Raw genomic sequence first — 24,666 nt, 5'->3', positions numbered from 1 at the left:
GAGATGAGATATTTTTATCGAGTGTTGTTGGTGTCTAATTTCCGCGGCCATATGTTTTCTTTAATCACATACACGTATGGGCTTGTTAGGCATGTTTTGCCGAACGAGTATGAGGGCAAAATAGTTGCTATCAGCCATGGACTTGTATTGGAAGGCAATTCCCGTTACACAGTTTTGCATTTACCATTCTCAGGGCGATATATGCGATGATGAATGGTCGGTAATCGAGATCATTCATGATCCTTTTCCACTCAGAGAAAATGGGATACATTGGAGATGTTTGGTTATGTTTCTAATGGAATTTTCTAGTTTTTGTTTTTATTTTTTTAATAATTATTTAAAATGGAAGGGGTGGCGTTTTTGTAATTTCCAGACTTAGAACAATCGGTGTTAAGGTTAAATGTCTGAAAACTAACGTCGAGGGTCATATTGATACAATTTTTCGGGGGAAAGTAAAATTTACTCTAATAATAATAAAAAAACAGAAAAAATTAATTCGTGGGCTCGAAGAATTAATCAACCTTAAATCTTATAACGAATTTTAGCCCAAAACAAATGGCCCAACCAATTATTCCTTGGGAATCACCGAAAGTGAACACTACCGGAAAAGAAAAAAGAAAAAAAAAAAAAGCCTGATTTCAGAATCGGCAGACAGAGAATTATTTTCCGGGAGAATTTGGAAAATGGGAGCTGGCGGAGAGATATGGCGGAGAGGGGTAAGAAGTGCAATGCGTGGAAGCAGTATTCGGTTTTTCTGTACGGAACAAAGCTCTAGAGTCAAGATCTTTGACCGCAATCTCAAGCGCAAACAAGTTCTCATCTCCTTTTTTCCTGCTACATTTTCTTATAATTTATGCATTTTTTTTGTTTTACTGTTTTTATTTCTTCAATTAATTTCGTGTTTTTTTTACAGCGGGATAGAGCTGCGTGGTTAATGCGCCGCCCTGAGGATTCTTTGCTGGATGCAGTTTCTGAAAATCTATTGGATCGATTGGAGGTCAAATCAAACCCTTTTTTTTTTTTTTTAATTTTTTTTGGGCATTTGATCTTCAGCAAATAAAAATGTTGAGCAAATGATGTTTTGAGTTTGACTAAGATTTAAATTGTCATTGTTTTTGGAGGCTGGCCTTAGTGTATAAAGTAATCAAAAAGATACTACTTTTGAATTTCAATCAAAATATTTTTGAATTTCATAGTATGATAGTGTAGCTAATTCAATCAAAATATTTTTGAATTTCAGTTTCTGTTAAGTAGAACAACAGAAATCGAATTTGATAGAAGAAATTCATTGAAAAAAAATTAGATGACCCTAATAATAATTGTATTGGTTATTGGACGAATATAAAACAGATTCTCGAACTGATCGCGCCTGGTGTCAGTAAACTGACTGTATATGTATCATGGTTCCAGTATATTCGTTGACCATTGTTGTGTTTTCTTACATTGTAGGATTGTAAGAAAACATTTCCTACAGCATTATGTATGGGTGGTTCTTTGGCAGCAATTAGGCGTCTCTTGAACGGACGCGGTGAGTGTCGAAATCTGTCGCTCTCGTTCCATCTTTAGTTGTCGGTGCGATTACCTTATATTTGGGTTCACTCAAACTTCATTTAACTATATCAACTAGATTCTGTTATTGTAACTATAAAGAGATTTATGTCGCAGTACTGCTCGGAAAGTTCATCCATACGACTGAATAATGTTGACTACAAACTTACTGTTAACTATCTGATTAATGAACTAATGAATAGGGAGTACTAAAACAAAGCTAATTTGGCAAACCCCGTCTTGCAATACAAAGGAATGTAAAGAAAAATGAGAACTCTTACGTTTAGAATTACGACTTTCGAATGACCAGAATCCTTTTCAGGTGGCATTGAAAAGCTTATAATGATGGATACTTCACACGACATGGTGGAATTATGCAAACAGACCGAACAAAATTCGCCAAACGAAAACGTCGAAACGTCTTTCGTTGTCGCCGATGAAGAGTTCTTGCCCGTGAAGGAAAGGTATTTGCCTAAATGCGAATTAGGTTTCTGCATCTTGTAGTTCTTATTACCTCTGTGCTTTCGTGGTAATTAAAAGCATGGCGATTTTGTAAATGTTTGTTGCGTGCTTGTGTAGCTCTCTAGACCTGGTTATTAGTTGCTTAGGACTTCATTGGACAAACGATCTTCCTGGAGCCATGATACAGGTTTATTCTTGCTCTTTTGAAATGGATTTTTTTTTTAATGGAAAGATATATAATATCATTTGTTTTATTATTCTTATTATGGCAGAGTAGATTGGCCCTGAAGCCCGATGGCCTATTTTTGGGAGCTATTCTTGGAGGAGAAACTTTAAGGTTACAAGCTTCGATTTTTTTTTTTTAAATCTTTTTTATCACCTAGTTCGATTTCGTTGCAGTTTTATGAGAAGCTTAACTGGATATATCCATTTGTGTTTCAGGGAGCTGAGAATAGCGTGTACTGTAGCCCAAATGGAACGCGAAGGAGGCATCAGTCCTAGGTTGTCACCTTTGGCACAGGTATTTCTAAACCAACTGCATGCTCTACTTATATTGCTGTCGTGGATTATTTAAACTTTTCGACAAAGTGTTGCTTAGGACAACCTCGTACGGTGATCCATTAATATTTGAAACTCAACAAGAATCATCAAATCAAAGAAATTCCCGTATATTAAATCAAATATCATTCCTCTTCTGGCAAGTAAAAAGGGATTATGAGAATCAATGGCAATGAACTGCAAAAATACAAACTCGTTATTTTTCTGAGAAACATTTTTGTTTACCCGTAAAGGAGATTTCTAGAAGATAGTCGTAACTAGGGTAGTGTTTCATGATGGAGTTATCCGATAAAATAAAAAAAGTTATGTGAGTGCCTATTTGCATGTAAAGCTGGCTTTTCTCTTATAGGTACGTGATGCAGGGAATCTGTTAACTAGGGCAGGCTTCTCTCTTCCTGGAGTTGACGTCGATGAATATACCGTGAGATATAACAGCGGTACGTCACATGTTTTAACCTTGCCATACAAGTCGGTCTTTCTCGGGATTTGGAGCTCAATTTATATCGATTCTAATTTGTCTGTATTTTTTGTTCTTGACGAATTATAATATCCCGTCTACTATTTTCTCTTAAGGTAGCTTTGGAGCTGATTGAACATCTTCGCACTATGGGCGAAACTAATGCTCTACTACAAAGGGGCAAAGTAAGACGCATTTGTTGTCACGCTCGTCTTTTCTTGAACTTATCTTAAAATTAAAATAAATAAATAAATAAATAAATAAATATTCCACTTTCAGATTTTTTATATAGTTTCTCACGCACTCAATTTTTTTTTTCCAAATCGGGATCAGATTTTGACGAGAGATACTGCGCTGGCTACGGCAGCTGTTTACGAGTCTATGTTTGCTGCAGAAGATGGCACCATCCCAGCTACCTTCCAGGTCAGCATTATACTGAGCCGATTGTTTGAATATTTTCATCTTTCACGTCTTTTAAATTAAACCCCTAAAAAAATTTTTTTTTCGTATCTATTAATTTTTTCGTGGACGCGATTTTTACTACCCCTTTTTTTGCAGGTGATATATATGACTGGATGGAGAGAGCACTCGTCTCATCAGAGAGCGAAAAGAAGAGGATCTGCTACAGTATCTTTCAACGACATTCAAAAGCAGTTTGGTTAAGTGATTCTGCAAATTAGAAGCTTTCTTTTTTTCATTCATTTTATATTTGTTTTCACTCACAAGAATGTATTTTTATGGTTTTCGCTTTTGTGTAATTTTATGAAATTTTCGTATATATTAACTACAATTACTAATTACTACTTGTGGATTCGAAAAACAAAAAAAAGAAATGGTCTATCGACATATCTAATTTGCAAATTTGCTAGCTTAACTGTATATTTAGGGGCAAGGATTGAAGTTTTAAATTTCCGCAGATTTCTGATTTTTAATCAAGTCCCACAACATAGATTTAAAAAAAAAAAAAAAAATCTATCTATACAAACTTCCATCATCAAGAAAACCGAATACTCGAAAATGACTGAATAAAATGAACTCATAAATTTGCTCCCGTTATTCGAAAATCACAGTTCCGATTCAGTGGGAGAGAAATCCTCGACCCCGCAACGATTGATAATGTCCGATAGATCCGTCACGACCTGTTTTCCAAGTCGTAATACGAAAGAAAAAAAATTAATCAGCAATTTTGTCGTAATTTTTTTTTTCATTTTTTCTTTTTAATATGCTTTCGTACGCGTAATCGAGTTCTCGATATAAAGATACGATAATTAATTACCTTCCGCATAGAGTATCTCTTTTTCGGATCCCAACTTAGGCATTTATCCGCCACACGAACTAACCAATACAGTTGATAAACATCCACACTATCTTGTACCAAAGGGTCTATCAATTCACTGTATTTTTTTTCTCTTAAGAGTGGTCTTGCCTGCGAAGATTTATTCGTACGTATAAATATCTTCGACCTCGTAAATATTAAAAAAATAAAAATAATAATAATAATAAAAAAAATACCCATCTCAAGAAACTTTGCCCATGTGTATCTTCTTTCGTCTTTCTGCCGGTGATGAGTTCTAGAAGAACAACCCCAAACGAGTACACGTCAGCTTTGCTCAAATCAATCCCCGTTTCTTCGTATTCCGGTGCTAAATATTCAAAAGTCCTTATTACACTGCTCTCCGAGGACTGTCCTAACGCCTCGTATCGGTTAACACTTATAAGCCCGTAGTATGAAATCTGATTTTTTACGCCACATGCACGTTAGTTTATTATAAATAAAAATAAATAAAACGATCATATGTTTATGCATCTTACGAGCGGCTGAAAATCGTGAGTGAGGAGAACGTTGCATGGCCGCATGCTCCCGTAAATTCTTTCGCCATGCAAATATTCTAAACCTTTAGCTGCTCCATATGCTATACTTAGTCTTACATCCCATGTCAGCTTCTTGCTTCTGTCTGTAATAAAATCATATGACTAATTAAATCGAGAAGAAAAATATTTCGAAAGTTAAAAATAAGATCGAGAAGTCGATGATCAGCTTCTTAATTACCCGATAGATGTTTGTTTAATGAACCATCGCAAACGTATTCGTACACAAGACACGCTTGGGGTCCATCTAAACAATGTCCGATGAAAAACGCTACGTTTTCGTGTTTTACGCCCTCGAGAATCGCGATCTCTCTCTTGAAATCCTCGTCTTTTATCGTGCCTGAAGGGGTTTTCCTGATCGTAGCTTTTCTCTGATCGTTTAGTAAACCGAAATATATTTTTCTTCCGTGATCGTGCATTAGGTTTTGCGCGCAAAAACCGTTAGTTGCCAGCTGTAATTCAGCGTAAGTGAATTTCTTATTCAGTCCAGTATGTGGACTTCTGTTCATGCATATTGAACATGTGTGATTGATGGATGCATTTGTCCACTCCTCCCCTGTCAATTTCTTTTTTTGTCAAATATAGTTCAAATTTAATTGCACGTCACCCCCTATAAATTTCTAGTTTTCGCATTTTACCCCCTCTAAATTTTAAAAAGTGAGTGTCCCCCTCAAAATGTTATTCTTGTTGCACATTGTCCATATACCAAAATTCCGATGGATTATTTTTTCGGAATTGAGTGTTTTTGTTGCACGTTACCTGTTCAAAATATTATTCTTCCGCACATTGCTCCTTTAAAATGTTATTTTTGGTGCACCATGTCCACTAGTAATTGACTTTTGGAGCAAAGTGAACCAAAACAATATTTCGAAGGGGGGTGGATCCCTTTTTTTTAATTTAGGGGGGAAAAGTGCATTATGTTCATATATATATATATATATGTATATATATATATATATATATATATATATATATATATATATATATATATATATATATATATATATATATATATATATACACGAAACTTCGTCTGAACTGATCATAACTTACTTGTTTCTGTGTATGCTAAGCATACTTCGTTGGCCTGAGATGGTCTTACAATCTTGATGCTCTTGTCGAATTTCATCCTCGATATTCCGCAAGAAAGATTCTCCGTGAAGTACTTCATTTCTTTCTTAACTTGCCTGTAAGTATATATATATATATATATATATCAGGTTTGTAAATATTAAATATGGAATCGGTAATATCGAATTTTTTTTTTTTTCTAGATTCCAGATACGGGTGAGATTAATTATTACAAGTACCTGTGTAGTATCACGTGCGTAGCTTGAAAGCTCTTTGCGTATTCGACAGCAACTTCTTTCAGCAAACCTGCTTCGACTGCCATTTCAAATTCGACCTATTTTACAGGATACATTAGAACTCAATTCATTCGGTATGTGCAAGAAAAATATGTACGTCGATCATGTAATAAATGAAAGTTTATTCGGAAGTAACTAAATCACCTGTAAGGCTTCGGCAATTCTAATTTTCGAGTATCTTTGCGCAGTCTTCCGAGTTTCCTCTTTGATGTCTTCCTTGTGCTTGTGAATCGTTCGACTAGAATGCGTTTTGTTTTCTACATAAATAATTACAACACAATAAAAAATATTACAAAGTTGCGAAAATATTGTTTATATATATAGGTGATATAATTAGGAACAAAATGCACTTCATCCCCCTAAAAATTTTCCATTTGCCCCCCCCCCCCCCCCCCCCCAAATTCAGAAAAGAGATAACCTTCTCTTCGAAATATTGTTTTGGTTGCACTTTGCCTGAAAAGCTAATTTTCGATTGCATCGTTCAACAAAAACAACATTTTAAAGTGGCAGTGTGTAGAAAATAATATTTTTAAGGGGCAACGTGCAGCATTAAATTTTTTTAAGGGGGTAAAGTGCAAAAATAAAAAAAATTATAGGGGATGACATGCAATTTGCCCTATAATTAATTATGAAAAGAGAAAGGATGTCTTACTTAGTAATACTCCACATCCCTTAGGAATAAAACCATTATTCTTCTTTGTAAAAGCTTGAATTATTCCAAGAAACCTGATTTTGTCGCCACGTTTAAGTGAAAATTCGCGTAAAACGTGCTTTACGGAAATTGCGCAGAGCTCCTTCGAAGCATCTTGGACAATAAGTACTCTTTGAGTGTTCATCTCCATAAATATTTCTTGTTGAAGTTGTAATGTATATGCTGCACTTAAACACAAAGATTTAGCGTGTAATTAGTGTTCTATTAATGGAAAATCGAAACGAAATCTAGTACTACGTGACAAAGTTGTGACTTTGTTTTGTGAATATAACAAAGCAAATGTTCTTTGGTAGGATTGAATTTTTTTTGTTTGGTTCCTACGACTTGGTGTTGTCGTTTTATCTCGTTTTCATCTATGCATTAGTTTTGTAAACATGTTCGAGGAAGACGAAGAAAAAAAATCCGAGGTTGAGGCGCCGCGTTTCGATGGAAACATGTTGTCCTTTTTGGGGAATTATTTATTTATTTTCTTTCTTGATTCTTGTTATTGTCTTCAATGGTGGATGGAAGTGAGTTTGAAATATTCAATCACCACCACTCTTTGTTTTGCATGTGACGGTTCAAAGTGGTTAATCATTCAAGAAGAGAGAGCCCCAAAAAAGAAAAGGTTAAAATAAAACGGTAATTACAAAACCCTCTTCAATGTAGGCTGAATTATAAAAAATGCCACCACCTATCCATAATTATCAATACTCTCCTATGTTTGTTCCATCTTATACCAACCCTCTTATGATGTTATTTTTCACGGAATCTTTTTAATTCCAGGGGATATTCTATAAAAATGCCGATTCTACCCCTACAGACGTGATATTTATTTATGTATACTACTTTTTAAAGGAAGAACTTGCCCTGGGGGCCTTTACATAATATTTATTTTTCTTAAATAACATTTCACTAACTTTAAAATATTACCATTATCCCCTCGAGAGATAACTTTTGCCTTTAATAATTGCATCTTCTTCACTTTGAGAAATACACAACCAAAAAAATAAAATAATAATAATAATAATAAATAAATAAATAAGCAATTGGGCTAATTCGTCATTAAAATTTTCAATATTGGGATGTGTAAATAAGCCCATTTGAGGAGCCACGTGCAGCCCAATCCCACCCAACATAAGTGACAGCTAGAGACAGCACTCTCACTCTTATCGTTCTCTGTTTTTATTTTCTTAATTTTTTATTAGGGAAAATTGCACATCACCTCCTGTAAATTTCTAATTTTTGCACTTTACCCCCTCAATTTTTTTAAAAGTGAATGTCGTCTTCAAAATATTACTATTGTTTCACATTGCCCGATATCAAAATTCCGATGGATTATTCATCATAATCAAGTATTTTTGTTGCACGTTGCTCCTTAAAATATTATTTTTATTGCACATTATCCCTTAAAAACATTACTTTTTTGTACATTGTCCCTCTAAAATGTTATTTTTATTGCATATTGCCCCTTAAAAATATTACTTTTTTGCACATTGGCCCATCTAAAATGTTATTTTTGTTGCACAATGTCCTCAAAAAATCGACTTACGAGGCAAAATGCAATCAATATAATATTTCGAAGAGGGTATATCCATTTTTTTAATTTTTAGGGCGGAAAGTGAGAAAAACAAATTTATAAGGGGGCAAAGTGCATTTTGTCCCTTTTTAATAACTAATAACAAAAAACACACACTCGAGTGTGTTTCCACACACAACACACACTTTTTGCAGTCTTTCACAAATCTCCAATCTCAACGAAATGCTTTCTCCATTTTTAAATGCTTTTCTTTTCCTTTACAAAATGATGCGTGGTAATTAAGTTTGTATTATGTGCAATAAACTCCATGTGAGCCTCCTCTCTGTTCTTGTCGGTTCTCTATCCTCTGAATCAAAGGTATCAACTCTCTCTCTCTCTAGCTTATCATTTTCTCTCTCTTCTTTTTTTTTTTTTAAAGTTTTAATTTTTATCCTAATTGCACATTATCAATGGAATCGTGTGATCTGTTCATCTGCATTTCTGTCAATTCTCGCTCTCTTGTTGTTGTTGTTGTTGTGTTTGTTGGAGTTAATTTGTGTTGTCGGTGCTGTAATTGTCTGAACTTCCGCATTTATTTATTTTGGAATTTAATTAATTGATCAAAATTAAAATTAATGTGAATTGGAATAGGTGATTCTGCGAAATTAATGAAATGGGTAATTGATTTTAGTAATTCAGTTCTTGCCATTTAAATAGGTCTTTGCTGAAGAAGAACCTTCCACTGCTTGGATGTAGTAAGTAACCTCTGAAGAGAGAGAGAGAGAGAGAGAGAGAGAGAGAGAGAGAGAGAGAGAGAGAGAGAGAGTTAAAAGATGTCGTCAAACAATCGGAGCAACTCACATTGGTGTTACAATTGTCGAGAACCCGTTACCCTCGATGCAGAAAACCCCGTTAGCTGCCCCAACTGCCAGGGGGGGTTCGTTCAAGAACTCGACGACGCAAGCACCACCGTTGACCAGAGTCAACAGAGACCGAGTTTCTTGGACTCTGTTTCCAACTTCCTAAGACAGCAAATCTCCGCCGCAAGAATGCCCGATCAAGCCCCTCTCCACGGCAACTCGTTCCTCATTTTCAGCGGAGACGTGCCGCCAGCTAGGATGACGCCAGCTGGCGGCGGCGGCATAAACGGACTTTTCGAGTTCCTCAATGAAAACCTCGGATTCCGACGAGAAAACGGGGCCCGCGACTATTTCATCGGACCGGGCGTCGAAGAATTTCTTGAACAAGTCGACAATCATCAAAATAATGTTCCTCCACCAGCTTCGAGATCTTTAATCGAAAACTTGCCTATGACAAAGATTTCGAAAAAACACGTGCGTGGAGATTCCACATGTGCTGTGTGTAAAGAGAGATTCGAGTTGGGAACCAGAGTGAGAAAACTGCCATGCGGGCATTTGTACCACTCGGATTGTATCGTGCCTTGGTTGGAACAGAGAAGCTCTTGCCCCGTTTGCAGGCAAGAGCTGCCGACCAATCAGGGATCGACAGCTGGCAAACGGGATCAAAGGAGGAGGCGTTGGTCCTTCTTGCGGCAGTTTTTTTGTTCGTCTGGTTCGAATAATGCTAGCCGTGACGAAAGGGTTGTAATGAGTCCGGTTCCTCAGCATCGAGATAACCAGTTCGATGAACACTCGTATTGGCCTTTCGAATATTAGTAAGCTCTCGCTCGATTTTCTCGGTTGGTTCTGATATTTTATTGTCCTTGTATGTGAACAAATAAAGAAAAAAAACGTGTTTTTTGCAGGCGAATCATCAAGCCTTTATCTTTGTGATTGTCGTTAGTGAACTATTTATGTTTATTGTCTCGGTAGTTGGATTAGATCTTGTTTACGGGTTTGCTTCGTGCACCGTATTTCCGTAATTGTACTTAAGAGAGCCAAATATTTGTACAAGGTAAGCCTGATGAAAGTGTGTGTATATAAGGGAAAAAAGAGTTGGTTACTGTGTTTAATGCCTTTGTTCGGATAAATCGAGTCGAGTAAAAAAAAATATAAACTTTTTTCGGAAGTTAAAAAAAAACTAATTTGAGTTGAGCTCCATAATAGCAGTGACAATATCTCCATCGAATTCCTTGAGAGCTTTAGCAGCTTTACGTTTCGAAACCCCAGTGTGATTCGTAACCAGCTTTATATCCTCTTGTTCCGACCAACTCAGGTTCTCGTACCAACTCAGGTTCTCCCCATCTTCTTCTGACCCGCTCTCGTCCACGTCATCTGACGACCCGCTCTCGTCCACATCATCTGATGACCCGCTCTCGTCCACGTCATCATCTGATGACCCGCTCTCATCTGACTCAGACTCACTCTCCGCCACATCATTACTCGCTTTACGAACCATAGGCTGCTGCAACAACGAACTCAAATTTCCGGTCTGTGCATCATTCCCTAAGATAACGTACGTGTCTGAATTCAGGACCTTGAAAACAGTTGGATTCGATATGACAACCTTCGTCTGAGAGAAAGAAAAAAAAATGCCCGTGTTGGAAGAATAGAAAAAAAAAAAGGAACAAACGGAGTGAGGGATTAATTTGTGGTGAAAAACGGAACGAAAAAAACCTACATCTTTGGTTTTCTTGATGGTGACTTGGCTGACACATGGCACGGGCTTCATATCAAGATTCTGCATTGCCATTTCAAGATTCAGGAGATCCACGAGTTGTCTGACACGGATCATTTCTTCGGCGCTCGGCTCCTCATCTGGCATGGACTCCAGTTTAATCATTGATGGCTCGATTCGAGTTTGGATCCATTCGCCATCTTCAAACACTGCCAAACGATATTATGATTTATTTGATTTAGTTACTTCAGAGAGCCTAGTGTTTTTTCATGATTTACACTATTTACTTCACTACAAACATGCATGCTAAAGAAACTACCGAACATATATATATATATATATATATATATATATCACGTATTTGCATTTTAGTGAAATTCACAAAATCGACAACGTTTTCGAGCTGTATATCCCACAGAGAGTTCGTGATATACAGCCTCCTAAATCGAACGGCTTGAGTGAGTTAAAGAAAGCAACACTAATCGGATCCAATTTGATGATTGCTAAACTAAAACATATAAAAAAAAAAAAAAAAAAAAACTAATTTCGGTTTTGCACACTTGGAAAAAAAAATCATAAATCAGTTTCGGAACTCGAAAGAAATATCGGTTAAATAGTTTTATTTTAAATACAAGGTCCTAAATCGGGTGGTAGTTATACCTTCTTCAGCTAAGAAGATATTTCCATCTTCATCACCATCCTCGACACCATTAGCGTACTCGGGCTCCTCCTGCATGCAAACAACAAAACTCATCAAATCACCATTTAACCGTACACCGATTTTTTTTTTTTTTTTTTTTGTAGTCCCAACATAAAATTAATGCCATTGGATTCTTTAAATTTACAAATAAAAACAGTCGTAACATAGGCTTAAAAATTTGTCGACAAGGACAAGTTTGATATTGAATTTGGAATTCATTTAGGTAGTCTCGAAAACCTCGTGACGGTGTATTTAAATTACAAACTCTCACATTCATTAAAATCAGTAACACCATCATCAATAATCATAGAGTAGAATTGCAGATAAAAATAAAAAAAATAAAAAATTCAAAGTAATACGTAACAAAAAAAAAACAAAGTATCTCATAATTCATGGTACCGCAATTCCTCACATAATATACATGTGTGTGTGTGTGTGTGTGTGTGAGAGAGAGAGAGAGAGAGAGAGAGAGAGAGAGAGAGAGAGAGAGAGAGAGAGAGAGAGAGAGAGAGAGAGAGAGAGAGAGAGAGATTATTTACACGAAACTTTTGTTGGTCGACGAGGGTTTTTCCTGTTTGAGACATGATTGAATCTTGGAGGAGAAAGCGAAGAAGAGAGAGAAGCTTTTAAAACCTAATAAGTAAATAAGATGAAAGTAGGTTTTGAAACACAAATATATATAACAATAGAGACGTACGAACATGGGACTCGTAGTCCTAATCCTAATAGTAATACTAATAGTTTTGGGTTTTTCTTTGGAACAATATTTTTAATTTAGAAAAAAGAATTGCTGATTTTTAAAATTTTATGGATTGGAACTGAATTAGATATAATATTTCAATTTTCGATCCGATTTTACTATTAAAAATTAATTCAAAAAATATTTAGCTTCTTCCCATAAATCCCATAAATTTCTAATTGTCACGGCCTCCGATTCCTTTTTTGTTTGGAACCAATGTTTTCATTCCATGTTTCAAATTCCAATTTATTTTTCTCCATTTTTTTAAAGGCGGGATTCATGAAATTATTTTTTCACTTCCAATACGAAATATTAATTTTCGAAAATGCTAATTCCAATTCAAAATATATTAGTAGTATTTTGATATTTCATTTCTTTGTATCTAAAAAATACTTCATGCAGATTGAGTTATAAAAAAAATAACTATGTAATCATCCGTTCGCAAATTGACATCTGCCAATTACAAATAAAATTACCGGAATTTTTTTATTTGATAACCGTAATTAGAGTAGATGAGCTTTAAATGAAAATTAAAGTATCACCTCAAATATCAAATTTGATAACACAATTATAATATATATATATATATATATATATATATATATATATATATATATATATATATATATATATATATATATATATATATATATATATATATATATACCATTGGAGTTGCTCTAACCAAGCAAATGGGCGGAGGCATAAACGGACTTTTCGAGTTCCTCAATGAAAACCTCGGATTCCGACGAGAAAACGGGCCCGCGACTATTTTATCGGACCGGGCGTCGAAGAGTTTCTTGAACAAGTCGACAATCATCAAGATAATGTCCCTCCACCAGCTTCGAGATCTTTAATCAAAAACTTGCCTACGACAAAGATTTCGAAAAAACACGTGCGTGCAGATTCCACATGCGCTGTGTGTAAAGAGAGATTCGAGTTCAGATCTAGAGTGAGAAAACTGCCATGCGGGCATTTATTTGTACCACTCGGATTGTATCGTGCCTTGGTTGTAACAGAGAAGCTCTTGCCCCGTTTGCAGGCAAGAGCTGCCGACCAATCAGGGATCGACACCTGGCAAAAGGGATCATAGGGGAGCGTTGGTCTTTCTTGCGTCAGTTTTTTTGTTCGTCCGGTTCGAATAATGCTAGCCGTGACGAAAGGGTTGTAATGAGTCCGGTTCCTCAGCATCGAGTAACCAGTTCGATGAACACTCGTATTGGCCTTTCGAGTATTAGTAAGCTCTCGCTCGATTTTCTCGGTTGGTTCTGAGATTTTATTGTCCTTGTATGATGTGAGAACAAATAAAGAAAAAAAAAAAACGTGTTTTTTTTGCAGGCAATTTATCAAGCCTTTATCTTTGTGAGTGTCGTTCGTGAACTATTTATTTTTATTGTCGTTTACGGTTTTTCGGTTCGTGCACCGTATTTCCGTAATTGTACTTAAGAGAGACAAATGGTTGTACAGGGTAAGCCTGATGAAAGTGTGTGTATATAAGGAAAAATAAAAGAGTTGGTTACTGTGTTTAATGCCTTTGTTCGGATAAATCAAGTCGAGTAAAAAAAACTATAAACTTTTTTCGGAAGTAAAAAAAAAAAACTAATTTGAGTTGATCTCCATAATAGCAGTGACAATATCTCCATCGAATTCCTTGAGAGCTTTAGAAGCTTTACGTTTCGAAACCCCAGTGTGATTCGCAACCAGCTTTATATCCTCTTGTTCCGACCAACTCAGGTTCTCGTACCAACTCAGGTTCTCCCCATCTTCTTCTGACTCGCTCTTGTCCACGTCATCTGATGACCCGCTCTCGTCCACGTCATCTTCTTCTGAACCACTCTCGTCCACTTCGTCTGACTCGCTATTCGCCACATCATCTTCTTCTTCTTCTTCTGACCCGCTATCTTCGTCTGACTCACTCTCATCTGACTCAGACTCACTAGGTTGCTGCAACAGCGAACTCAAATTTCCGGTCTGTGCATCATTCCCTAAGATAATGTACGTGTCTGAATTCGGGACCTTGAAAACAGTTGGATTCGATATGACAACCTTCGTCTGAGAGAAAGAAAAAAAAATGCCCGTGTTGGAAGAATAGAAAAAAAAAAAAAAGGAACAAAAGAGTGAGGGATTAATTTGTGGTGAAAAACGGAGTTTTTTTTTTTTTAACGGGACGAAAAAAACGTACATCTTTGATTTTCTTGATGGTGACTTGGCTGACACATGGCATGGGTTTCTTATCAAGATTCTGCATTGCCCTTTCAAGATTCAGGAGATCCCTGAGTTGTGCGACACGGATCATTTCTTCGAGGCTCGGCTGCCCATCTCGCATGGACTCCATTTTAAGCATTGGTATCTGCTCGATTCGAGTTTGGATCGATTCGCCATCTTCAGACACTGCCAAACGATATTATATGATTTATACGATTTAGTTACTTCAGAGAGCCGAGTGTTTTTTTATGATTTACACTATTTACTTCACTACAAACATGCATGCTAAAGAAACTACCGAACATATACATATATATATATATATATAGTCCATATCACGTATTTACATTTTAATCGACAACGTTTTCGAGCTGTATATCCAGCAGAGAGTTCGTGATATACAGCCCCGAGTGAGTTAAAGAAAGCAACACTAATCGGATCCAATTTGATGATTGCTAAACTAAAACATATAAAAAAAAAAAAACTAATTTCGATTTTGCACACTTGGAAAAAAAGAAAAAAAAATCATAAATCAGTTTCGGAACTCGAAAGAAAGATCGGTTAAATAGTTTTATTTAAAATACAAGCCTACAAGGTCCTAAATCGGGTGGTAGTTATACCTTCTTCATCTAAGACAATTTTTTCATCTTCATCACCATCCTCGACACCATAAGCGTACACGGGCTCCTCCTGCATGAAAACAACAAAACTCATCAAATCACCATTTAACCGTACACCGATTTTTAATTTTTTTTTTTGGTAGTCCCAAGATAAAATTAATACCATTGGATTCTTTAAATTTACAAATAAAAACAGTCGTAACATAGACGTAAAAATTTGTCGACAAGGACAAAAATTTGAAATTGAATTTGGATTCATTTAGATAGTTTCGAAAACCTCGTCACGGTGTATTTAAAATTACAAACTCACATTCATTAAAATCAGTAAAACCGTCATCAATAATCATAGAGTAGAATTGCATATTAAAAAAAATAAAAATTCAAAGTAATACCTAACGAAAAAAAAAGTATCTCATAATTCATAGTACCGCAATTCCTCACAAAATATACATGTGTGTGTGTGTGTGAGAGAGAGGGAGAGAGAGAGAGAGAGAGAGAGAGAGAGAGAGAGATTATTTACATAAAACTTTTCCTGTTGGTCGACGAGGGTTTTTCCTGTTTCAGACATGGTTGAATCTTGGAGGAGAAAGCGAAGAAGAGAGAGAGAAGCTTTTAAAACCTAATAAATAAATAAGATGAAAGTAGGTTTTGAAACACTAATATATATATAACAATAGAGACGTACGTACATAGGACTCGTAGTCCTAACTCCTAATACTAATACTAATAGTCTTTGGGTTTGTTGACCCGTTTGACTTGGGATTGGAATATTATTATTATATTTTTTCTTTGGAACAATATTTTTATAAGGTGTTTTGCTAAGTTTATTTTAAACATCTGATAAGTTCTTACGTCTGATAAGATGTTTTTAGAGCTGATAAGTTATTATATCTTATTTTTATGATTAATTTTTAGAGTGTTTGAATAATGAGCTTATTTTCTATTTTTACTAAAAAAAGTGGGATAAATGTATTTTTTTAAAAAGATCTTATTTGCTGTCCAACAGCTTATTTTTAAAAAAAATAAGATTTTCTTTTAAAATTTACCAAACACTTTGGGAGAGCTTATAAGCTCTAAAACATCTTATTGCCGATTTTTAAAAAAATTATGGATTGGAACTGTATTAGATATGATATTTCAATTTTCAATCCAATTTTACTATTACAAATTAGGGAAAATTAGAAAAAACGCCCCACCTATGAAATATAATTAAGGAAACACCCCTCCCAAAAATAATTAGAGAAAATCCCCTTAGCTAATGTCCACCCATGTGATATTTTCATAATTCCAAAACTACCCTTAATTGTCTATTATACTCTTTCAAAACCCTAATCTCATTTTTAATTTTTCATCCGCCGTTTTCAACGTTCCAGCTTTTCTCTTCTTCTCGGGATAATTACAGTTTTGGTTCGCTAAGTTTGCACGTTTTTCACTTTTGGTCTCCCATTTACCGTCATCAACAACACACACTAATGTTGTCACATTTTAACACATTTAGTCCCTCCGTCTGTTTGACCTTTAAGAAGTAACGGTCAATGGTTGAATTATGGTTGAATTTGGTTCTTTGAGAAATTACAATAAGACCCATGCATTGTTTCAAAATATTCTAAAAACCCCTAAAATTTTATCCAACCATATTTTAACCCCTATTTCATCAATCAACCAATTTTAACCAATGACCCCGATTTTCAAAATCGGGTAATCTAACGTTGACTTTCTTTTTAACTCGGTTGACTCTTTTTTCGATTGATTTTTTTTTACCGTTGTTGACTAATGTTGAATGTCGGGTTAACAATGTTGACATTTTTTTCTCTTGATTGTTATTTAAATTGTTGAGTAGTGGAAAAATATCATTTAAAAAAAAATTAAAGATGATAACCGACGAGAAAATAATATCATAAAAGAAATCAAAATAAAAGAAAAAACAAAAAAGTCAATGTCACTCAATGTCGGCAAAAGTTTAAGAAAAAAAAAAGATAAAAATTAACGGCTGGTGTTAGCCCCAAAAACCGTTGTACTAGAGTGGTATCTCATTTCCAAATTGCTATGCACTTGCCTAATTTATCTTCTTCATATTTTTTTTGGAAGAAATTTGAGATGCACCGGCGGTTCCACGAAAAAAAAAATTGAGGGGAAGAAATTAAGGATTTTAGAATATTTTTTAAAATTGTATTTAGGCCCTAGAATTTTAGATACAAACTTTGTTAGAAGTTTATAATTTTAATATTACGATCCTGGATATTAATATAGTATTATTTTTGTGTTATACAGTAATAATATTGTGTTGATCGAAAGAAAAAAAAGTCACAGGAAAAAGTTCAAAAACAATCAACAAAAAATAAAAAAAAAGTCAACATTGTTAAACGAGAATACAATGACGGTGAACAACATAAAAACAGTATTAAAAAAAAAATCAATACCGAAAGAAAAAGTAAAAAAAGAAAAATCAACGGCGGTCAACGGTCAATGGTGATGGTGGTAAAAGTCGGGGTCGTTTGTCAAAATTGATTAAATGATGTAATTGGGGTTAAATTAGGGTTGAATAATATTTTAGGGATTTTTAGAATATTTTAAAAGAATGCAGGGGTCTGAGTGCAATTTTCTCAATGAAAAATCCTAAAGTCAGCCCTAATTCAACAGTTAACCATTACTTTTTAACGGTCAAACAGACGAATGGAGTAAATGTGTTAAATTGTGACAACATTAGTGTGTATTTTGTTGATCATGGTAAATGGAGGACCAAAAGTGAAAACGTGCAAACTTGGGGAACCAAAACTGTAGTTATCCCCTTCTCTCTTTTTTCTTCTTCTTTGTTTTTTTTTTTTCTCTGTTTTCTCCGGCAATCTTCTCCACCGCCGCCGCCAGAAGATGGAGAAAGAAAGAAGAGGAAGCACCCATCAAACATTATAAATGATTTTGATAGCGATTCTGAATTCGAATGCCAGGATTGCTACATTGGAGGTGAAAAGAGGTAAGATTGTCGTTTTGTTGCCGGGATCGGATTTTGATGGGTGGTGGTTCTGCTTTGGCTGGTGGTGCGAGTTGTGATTTTATTTATTTATTTGTAATAAAAAAACCGTCATAACGTCAAAGTAAGGTGGTGATGGTGTGTTGTGACGTTCGATGGGCAGGCAGATTTAGGGTTTTTTTGTGGATTGAGCGGATGACGGTGCCTGTAGAGAATTTCGTGCAGGCTGATACCTTAATCGATTATGTACATGTTCATAGTTGATTAAGCTAATCGACTATGCTCTGGTAGTTGATTAAGGTTCATCGATTCCAATTTTTTTTAATTATTTTTGAATTTTTTGTTTATCGATTCCAATTGTATAAATCAATTATAATGTTTATATATTGTTTGTTTTTGTAAAATATAGTTGAGTGTGCATTTTTGTAGTTTTGATTTGTTATTTTTAGTAGCCGGTTCCTTAATCGACTATAGTTCATCATAGTCGATTTAATATGCTCCATAGTCGATTAACATACCTAATTGAGAAAAAAAAGTTAAAAAACGAAAAAAATATAAAATTAATAATAAAAAAAATTAAAAATTAAAAAATTAAAAAATAAATTAATAATAATATAAAAAAAACAAGAGAGAGACACAGCTGGGTCATGGAAATATATAAGGTGGAGGGACATAAATGGAAAAATGAGTGGCTAAAATTTGGAGTGAGTTTTTTCAAATGGTGCAAAATAGTTTGAGTTTTTCTCTATTAAAAGAAGTATTGAGGGGTATATCGAAGAGTCCCTAAAATTAATTCAAAAAATATTTAGCTTCTTCTCATAAATCCCAATCCCATAAATTTCTAATTGTCACGGCATCCGATTCCTTTTTTGTTTGGAACTAATGTTTTCATTCCATGTTACAAATTCCAATTTATTTTTCTCCATTTTTTTAAAGGAGGGATTCATGAAATTAATTTTTTACTTTCAATACGAAATATTAATTTTGGAAAATGCTAATTCCAATTCAAAATGAATTAGTAGTATTTTGATATTTATCTCTTTGAAAAATACTTCATGCAAATTGAGCTATTAAAAAAATAACTACGTAATTATCCGTTCGCAAATTGACATCTGCCAATTACAAATAAAATTATCGGAAATTTTTTATTTGATAACCATAATTAGAGTAGATGAGCTTTAAATGAAAATTAAAGTATCATCTCAAATATAAATTTGAAAACACCATTATAATATATATCATTGGAGTTGCTCTAACCAAGCAAATGCGGCGGACGCATAAACGGACTTTTCGAGTTCCTCAACGAAAACCTCGGTTCCGACGAGAAAACGGGGCCCGCGACTATTTCATCGGACCGGGCGTCGAAGAATTTCTCGAACAAGTCGACAATCATCAAAATAATGTTCCTCCACCAGCTTCGAGATCTTTAATCGAAAACTTGCCTATGACGAAGATTTCGAAAAAACACGTGCGTGCAGATTCCACATGCGCTGTGTGTAAAGAGAGATTCGAGTTGGGATCTAGAGTGAGAAAACTGCCATGCGGGCATTTGTACCACTCGGATTGTATCGTGCCTTGGTTGGAACAGAGAAGCTTTTGCCCCGTTTGCAGGCAAGAGCTGCCGACCAATCAGGGATCGACAGCTGGCAAACGGGATCATAGGAGGAGGCGTTGGTCTTTCTTACGGCAGTTTTTTTGTTCGTCCGGTTCGAATAATGCTAACCGTGATGAAATGGTCGAAATGAGTTGGGTTCCTCAGCATCGAGATAACCAGTTCGATGAACACTCATATTGGCCTTTCGAATATTAGTAAGCTCTCGCTCGATTTTCTCGGATGGTTCTTAGATTTTATTGGTCATTCTATGTGAACAAATAAAGAAAAAAACACTGTGTTTTTTTTGCAGGCGAATTATCAAGCCTTTATCTTTGTGAGTGTCGTTCGTGAACTATTTATGTTTATTGCCGTTTACGGTTTTTCGGTTCGTGCACCGTATTTCCGTAATTGTACTTAAGAGAGACAAATGGTTGTACAGGGTAAGCCTTGATGAAAGTGTGTGTATATAAGGAAAAAAAAGAGTTGGTTACTGTGTTTAATGCCTTTGTTCGGATAAATCGAGTCGAGTAAAAAGAAAAATATATTAACTTTTTTCGGAAGTAAAAAAAAAAACTAATTCGAGTCGAGCTCCATAATAGCAGTCACAATATCTCCATCGAATTCCTTGAGAGCTTTAGAAGCTTTACGTTTCGAAACCCCAGTGAGATTCGTAACCATCTTTATATCCGCTTGTTCCGACCAACTCAGGTTCTCGTACCAACTCTCGTCCACGTCATCTTCTTCTTCTGACCCGCTCTCGTCCACGTCATCTTCTTCTGAACCGCTCTCGTCCACATCATCTGACTCGCTCTCGTCCACGTCATCTTCGTCTGACCCGCTCTCGTCTGACTCAGACTCACTCTCCGTCACATCATTACTCGCATTACGACGAACCATAGGCTGCTGCAACAGCGAACTCAAATTTTCGATTTGTGCATCATTCCCTAAGATAACGTACGTGTCTGAATTCGGGACCTTGTAAACAGTTGGATTCGATATGACAACCTTCGTCTGAGAGAAAGAAAAAAAAATGCCCGTGTTGGAAGAATAGAAAAGAAAAAAAAAAAAAGGAACAAATGAGTGAGGGATTAATTTGTGGTGAAAAACGGAGTGGAACGAAAAAATAACGTACATCTTTGATTCTCTTGATGGTGACTTGGCTGACACATGGCATGGGCTTCATATCAAGATTGTGCATTGCCATTTCAAGATTCAGGAGATCCGTGAGTTGTCTGACACGGATCATTTCTTCGAGTCTCGGCTGCCCACCTGACATGGACTCCATTTTAAGCATTGATATCTGCTCGATTCGAGTTTGGATCGATTCGCCATCTTCAGACACTGCCAAACGATATTATATGATTTATACGACTTAGTTACTTCAGAGAGCCGAGTGTTTTTTTTATGATTTACACTATTTACTTCACTACAAACATGCATGCTAAAGAAACTACCGAACATATACATATATATATATATATAGTCCATATCACGTATTTACATTATCGACAACGTTTTCGAGCTGTATATCCCGCAGAGAGTTCGTGATATACAACCTCCTAAATCGAAAGGCTTGAGTGAGTTAAAGAAAGCAACACTAATCAGATCCAATTTGATGATTGCTAAACTAAAACATATAAAAAAAAAAAAGAAAAAAAAAAAAAGAAACACAAACTAATTTCGATTTTGCACACTTGGAAAAAAAAATCATAATCATTTTCGGAACTCAAAGAAAGATCGGTTAAATAGTTTGATTATAAATACAAGCTACTAAATCGGTTAAATAGTTTGATTATAAATACAAGCTACTAAATCGGGTGGTAGTTATACCTTCTTCATCTGAGAAGATATTCCCATCTTCATCAACATCCTTGACACCATAAGCGTACACGGGCTCCTCCTGCATGCAAACAACAGAACTCATCAAATCACCATTTAACCGTACACCGATTTTTAATTTTTTTTTTGGTAGTCCCAAGATAAATTTAATGCCATTGGATTCTTTAAATTTACAAATAAAAACAGTCGTAACATAGACGTAAAAATTTGTCGACAAGGACAAGTTTGATATTGAATTTGGAATTCATTTAGATAGTCTCGAAAACCTCGTGACGGTGTATTTAAATTACAAACTCACATTCAGTAAAATCAGTAAAACCATCATCAATAATCATAGAGTACAATAAAAGATAAAAAATTAAAAAAATTCAAAGTAATACGTAACGAAAAAAAATGTTCCTCACAAAATATACATGTGTGTGTGTGTGTGTGAGAGAGAGAGAGAGAGAGAGAGAGAGAGAGAGAGAGAGAGAGAGAGAGAGAGAGAGAGAGAGAGAGAGAGAGAGAGAGAGAGAGAGAGAGAGAGAGAGAGAGATTACTTACATAAAACTTTTCCTGTTGGTCGACGAGGGTTTTTCCTGTTTCAGACATGGTTGAATCTTGGAGGAGAAAGAGAAGAAGAGAGAGAGAAGCTTTTAAAACCCTAATAAGTAAATAATATGAAAGTAGGTTTTGAAACACTAATATATATAACAATAGAGACGTACGTACGCAAGACTCCTACGTTCTTTTTAAAGTCCTAATACTAATACTACTAGTGTTGGGATTTGTTGACCCGTTTGACTTGAGATTGGAATAGGTTGGTCGATTATTATTATTATTTTATTTTTATTTTTTTTAGAATAATATTTTTTAGGATAAATTACAACCACTCCTGAGGTATTGTCAGATTACGAAAACCTCCTTCTTGTTTGGGTAATTACAACCACTCACTCAACTATAAATCTTCTTACACGTCCACCCTTGCGATTTCAAATTTAGTGGAGTCTTCGAGATTATATGGAATATTATCACCTTTGTACCCGTTTTATCACATTCGAACTCTACGTTTTGAAGCAACTTATTCTCTAAAACAAGATGAGGGGGTAGATGTAATTATCGAAACAAGATGGTTTTTTTCGTAAATTGACCATACCTCATGGGTTGTTGTAATTTACCCTATTTTTTATTTAGACAAAAAAAATTGCTGATTTTTAAAATTTTATGGATTGGAACTGGATTAGATATGATATTTCAATTTTCGATCCAATTTTACTATTAAAAGTTAGGACAAATGGCAAAAATGGCCATCACATGGACTTAAATGCATTTTAGTCCACAAAAAAAACAGTCTCTCAATTAAGCCCATCCCCATGTCTTTAGTCTAAAATACCCTCAATAATATAATTCTTAACAATTCCACCCATTATGCTCTAACTTCCTTAATATTACACATTGACCCCGGATTTAAACAAATATCTCACATTAACCCCCAAAACTTTTTTTTTTCAGAAAATAATTTTTTTTCTGAAATGTTTTTTTTCCGGCCAGATTCCGGCGTTGACCGCCGGTCTCCGGCGTTGACTTTTTCTTTTTTTTTTTTTTTGAAATTTTTTTTTTCCTAAATTTTTTTTCCGGCCGGTCAACCACCGTTGACCGCCGGTCTCCAGCGTTGACTTTTTTTTTTTTTTTTTGAATTGTTTTTTCTTAGAAAAAAAATATTTTAATTAATATTACTGTCTTGACTACTAAATTACTGTCTCAGACAGTAATATTACTGTTTGGGACAGTAATATTATGAATATTATTTTTCCGAACAGTAATATTATTAATATTATTGTCTAAGACAGTTAAATTACTGTTGGAGACAATAATTTAACATCCAAGACAGTAAAAGTAATTAAAATAAATTTTTTTGTAAGGAAAAAAAAAAAAAAAATCAATTAACTGTTAAATTACTGTCTTCGACAGTTAAATAACTGCTGGAGACAGTAATTTAGCAACGAATACAGTAATATTAATTAAAAAGATTTTTTTAAGAATAAAAAAGTCAATTAACAGTTATATTACTGTCTCCGACAGTTAAATATCTGCTGGAGACAGTAATTTAGCAACGAATACAATAATATTAATTAAAAATATTTTTTTTAAGAATAAAAAAGTCAATTAACAGTTAAATTACTGTCTCTGACAGTTAAATAACTGCTGGAGACAGAAATTTAGCAACGAATACAGTAATATTAATTAAAAATATTTTTTTTAAGAATAAAAAAAGTCAATTAACAGTTAAATTACTGTCTCCGACAGTTAAATAACTGCTGGAGACAGTAATTTAGCAACGAATACAGTAATATTAATTAAAATATTTTTGAAGAAAAAAAAAAAAACAGTCAATTAACAGTTAAATTACTGTCTCCGACAGTTAAATAGTTGTCGGAGACAGTAATTTAGCAGCCAAGACAGTAAAATTAATTAAAATATTTTTTTAAGAAAAAACAAAATTATTTAAAAAAAAAAAAAAAAAAAGTCAACGCCGGAGACCGGCAGTCTCCGACGGTCAACGCCAGAATCTGGCCGAAAAAAAATATTTCAGAAAAAAAATTTATTTTCTGAAAAAAAAAAAAAGTTTTGGGGGTTAATGTGATATATTTGTTTAAATCCGGGGTCAATGTGTAATATTTAAGAAGTTAGAGCATAATGGGTGGAATTGATAAGAATTAGGGTTAAAATTGGGGTCAAAATTGAAATTAGGGTTAAAATTGGTTAATTGATGAAATTGGGCTAAATTGGGGTGTAAATCATGAAATTGGAGTTGAATTGGGTTTCAATGAATTGAGATAATTTTGGTATATATAAAATTTTGGAGGCGTTGGTCTTTCTTACGGCAGTTTTTTTGTTCGTACGGTTCGAATAATGCTAACCGTGATGAAAGGGTCGAAATGAGTTCGGTTCCTCAGCGTCGAGATAACCAGTG

General features: G+C 34.8%; 6 protein-coding genes and 1 pseudogene across 13 annotated transcripts; 3 read left to right on the top strand and 4 right to left on the bottom strand.

Moving 5' to 3' along the window:
• The first annotated feature begins 621 nt into the window (after positions 1–621).
• Positions 622–3,886, top strand: LOC105959959 (S-adenosyl-L-methionine-dependent methyltransferases superfamily protein). 2 transcript variants are annotated; one of them, XR_016033909.1, is made up of 11 exons: positions 622–812; positions 914–997; positions 1,450–1,528; positions 1,871–2,012; positions 2,128–2,197; positions 2,283–2,347; positions 2,452–2,530; positions 2,918–3,005; positions 3,142–3,210; positions 3,359–3,448; positions 3,584–3,886. XR_016033909.1 is itself a non-coding variant. In XM_012984125.2 (11 exons), the coding sequence occupies exons 1-11, from the start codon at positions 684–686 to the stop codon at positions 3,686–3,688; spliced, it is 996 nt and encodes a 331-aa protein (XP_012839579.2). In that variant the 5' UTR covers positions 622–683; the 3' UTR covers positions 3,689–3,886. The 2 variants fall into 2 exon arrangements, 1 of the variants encoding a protein (XP_012839579.2); XM_012984125.2 differs by having other exon boundaries at positions 3,146–3,210.
• Positions 3,887–3,918: 32 nt separating this feature from the next.
• LOC148767750 (putative serine/threonine-protein kinase PBL7) lies at positions 3,919–7,103 on the bottom strand. The gene is made up of 9 exons (XM_088824235.1): positions 6,914–7,103; positions 6,406–6,518; positions 6,205–6,299; positions 5,948–6,081; positions 5,076–5,450; positions 4,838–4,980; positions 4,538–4,759; positions 4,302–4,451; positions 3,919–4,164 (listed from the first exon to the last, which is right to left on the bottom strand). Exons 1-9 carry the CDS (start codon positions 7,101–7,103, stop codon positions 4,090–4,092), a joined length of 1,497 nt encoding a protein of 498 aa, XP_088680361.1. The 3' UTR covers positions 3,919–4,089.
• A 1,543-nt stretch (positions 7,104–8,646) lies between these two features.
• On the top strand, positions 8,647–20,235 carry LOC105959914 (putative E3 ubiquitin-protein ligase RHC1A). Of its 6 annotated transcripts, none has more exons than XM_088824231.1 (3): positions 8,647–8,849; positions 9,189–10,146; positions 20,185–20,235. In XM_088824231.1, coding segments are annotated over exons 2-3 (843 nt in total). In that variant the 5' UTR covers positions 8,647–8,849; positions 9,189–9,304; the 3' UTR covers positions 20,186–20,235. The 6 variants fall into 6 exon arrangements, with proteins under 6 accessions (XP_088680357.1, XP_088680356.1, XP_012839529.2 ...); XM_088824230.1 differs by lacking the exon at positions 20,185–20,235 and adding an exon at positions 10,647–10,664; XM_012984075.2 differs by lacking the exon at positions 20,185–20,235 and adding an exon at positions 10,237–10,443.
• Positions 10,393–12,406, bottom strand: LOC105959958 (nascent polypeptide-associated complex subunit alpha-like protein 1). 2 transcript variants are annotated; one of them, XM_088824227.1, is made up of 4 exons: positions 12,288–12,406; positions 11,709–11,778; positions 11,052–11,257; positions 10,393–10,943 (listed from the first exon to the last, which is right to left on the bottom strand). In XM_088824227.1, the coding sequence occupies exons 1-4, from the start codon at positions 12,330–12,332 to the stop codon at positions 10,512–10,514; spliced, it is 753 nt and encodes a 250-aa protein (XP_088680353.1). In that variant the 5' UTR covers positions 12,333–12,406; the 3' UTR covers positions 10,393–10,511. The 2 variants fall into 2 exon arrangements, with proteins under 2 accessions (XP_088680353.1, XP_012839577.2); XM_012984123.2 differs by having other exon boundaries at positions 10,393–11,257.
• On the bottom strand, positions 13,982–15,974 carry LOC105959957 (nascent polypeptide-associated complex subunit alpha-like protein 1). The gene is made up of 4 exons (XM_088824233.1): positions 15,833–15,974; positions 15,313–15,382; positions 14,670–14,878; positions 13,982–14,539 (listed from the first exon to the last, which is right to left on the bottom strand). Exons 1-4 carry the CDS (start codon positions 15,878–15,880, stop codon positions 14,087–14,089), a joined length of 780 nt encoding a protein of 259 aa, XP_088680359.1. The 5' UTR covers positions 15,881–15,974; the 3' UTR covers positions 13,982–14,086.
• On the top strand, positions 18,223–20,124 carry LOC148767749 (uncharacterized; annotated as a pseudogene).
• Positions 20,236–20,341: 106 nt separating the features above from the next.
• Positions 20,342–21,798, bottom strand: LOC105959913 (nascent polypeptide-associated complex subunit alpha-like protein 5). Its single transcript, XM_012984073.2, has 3 exons — positions 21,705–21,798; positions 21,007–21,215; positions 20,342–20,885 (listed from the first exon to the last, which is right to left on the bottom strand). The coding sequence occupies exons 1-3, from the start codon at positions 21,796–21,798 to the stop codon at positions 20,448–20,450; spliced, it is 741 nt and encodes a 246-aa protein (XP_012839527.2). The 3' UTR covers positions 20,342–20,447.
• Between the last annotated feature and the right edge of the window lie 2,868 nt (positions 21,799–24,666).

Source organism: Erythranthe guttata, chromosome 10, assembly GCF_056151865.1.
Source record: "Erythranthe guttata isolate IM_541 chromosome 10, IM_541, whole genome shotgun sequence".
Taxonomy (NCBI): Eukaryota; Viridiplantae; Streptophyta; class Magnoliopsida; order Lamiales; family Phrymaceae; genus Erythranthe; species Erythranthe guttata.
This window is presented reverse-complemented; position numbering and strand designations above follow the sequence as displayed.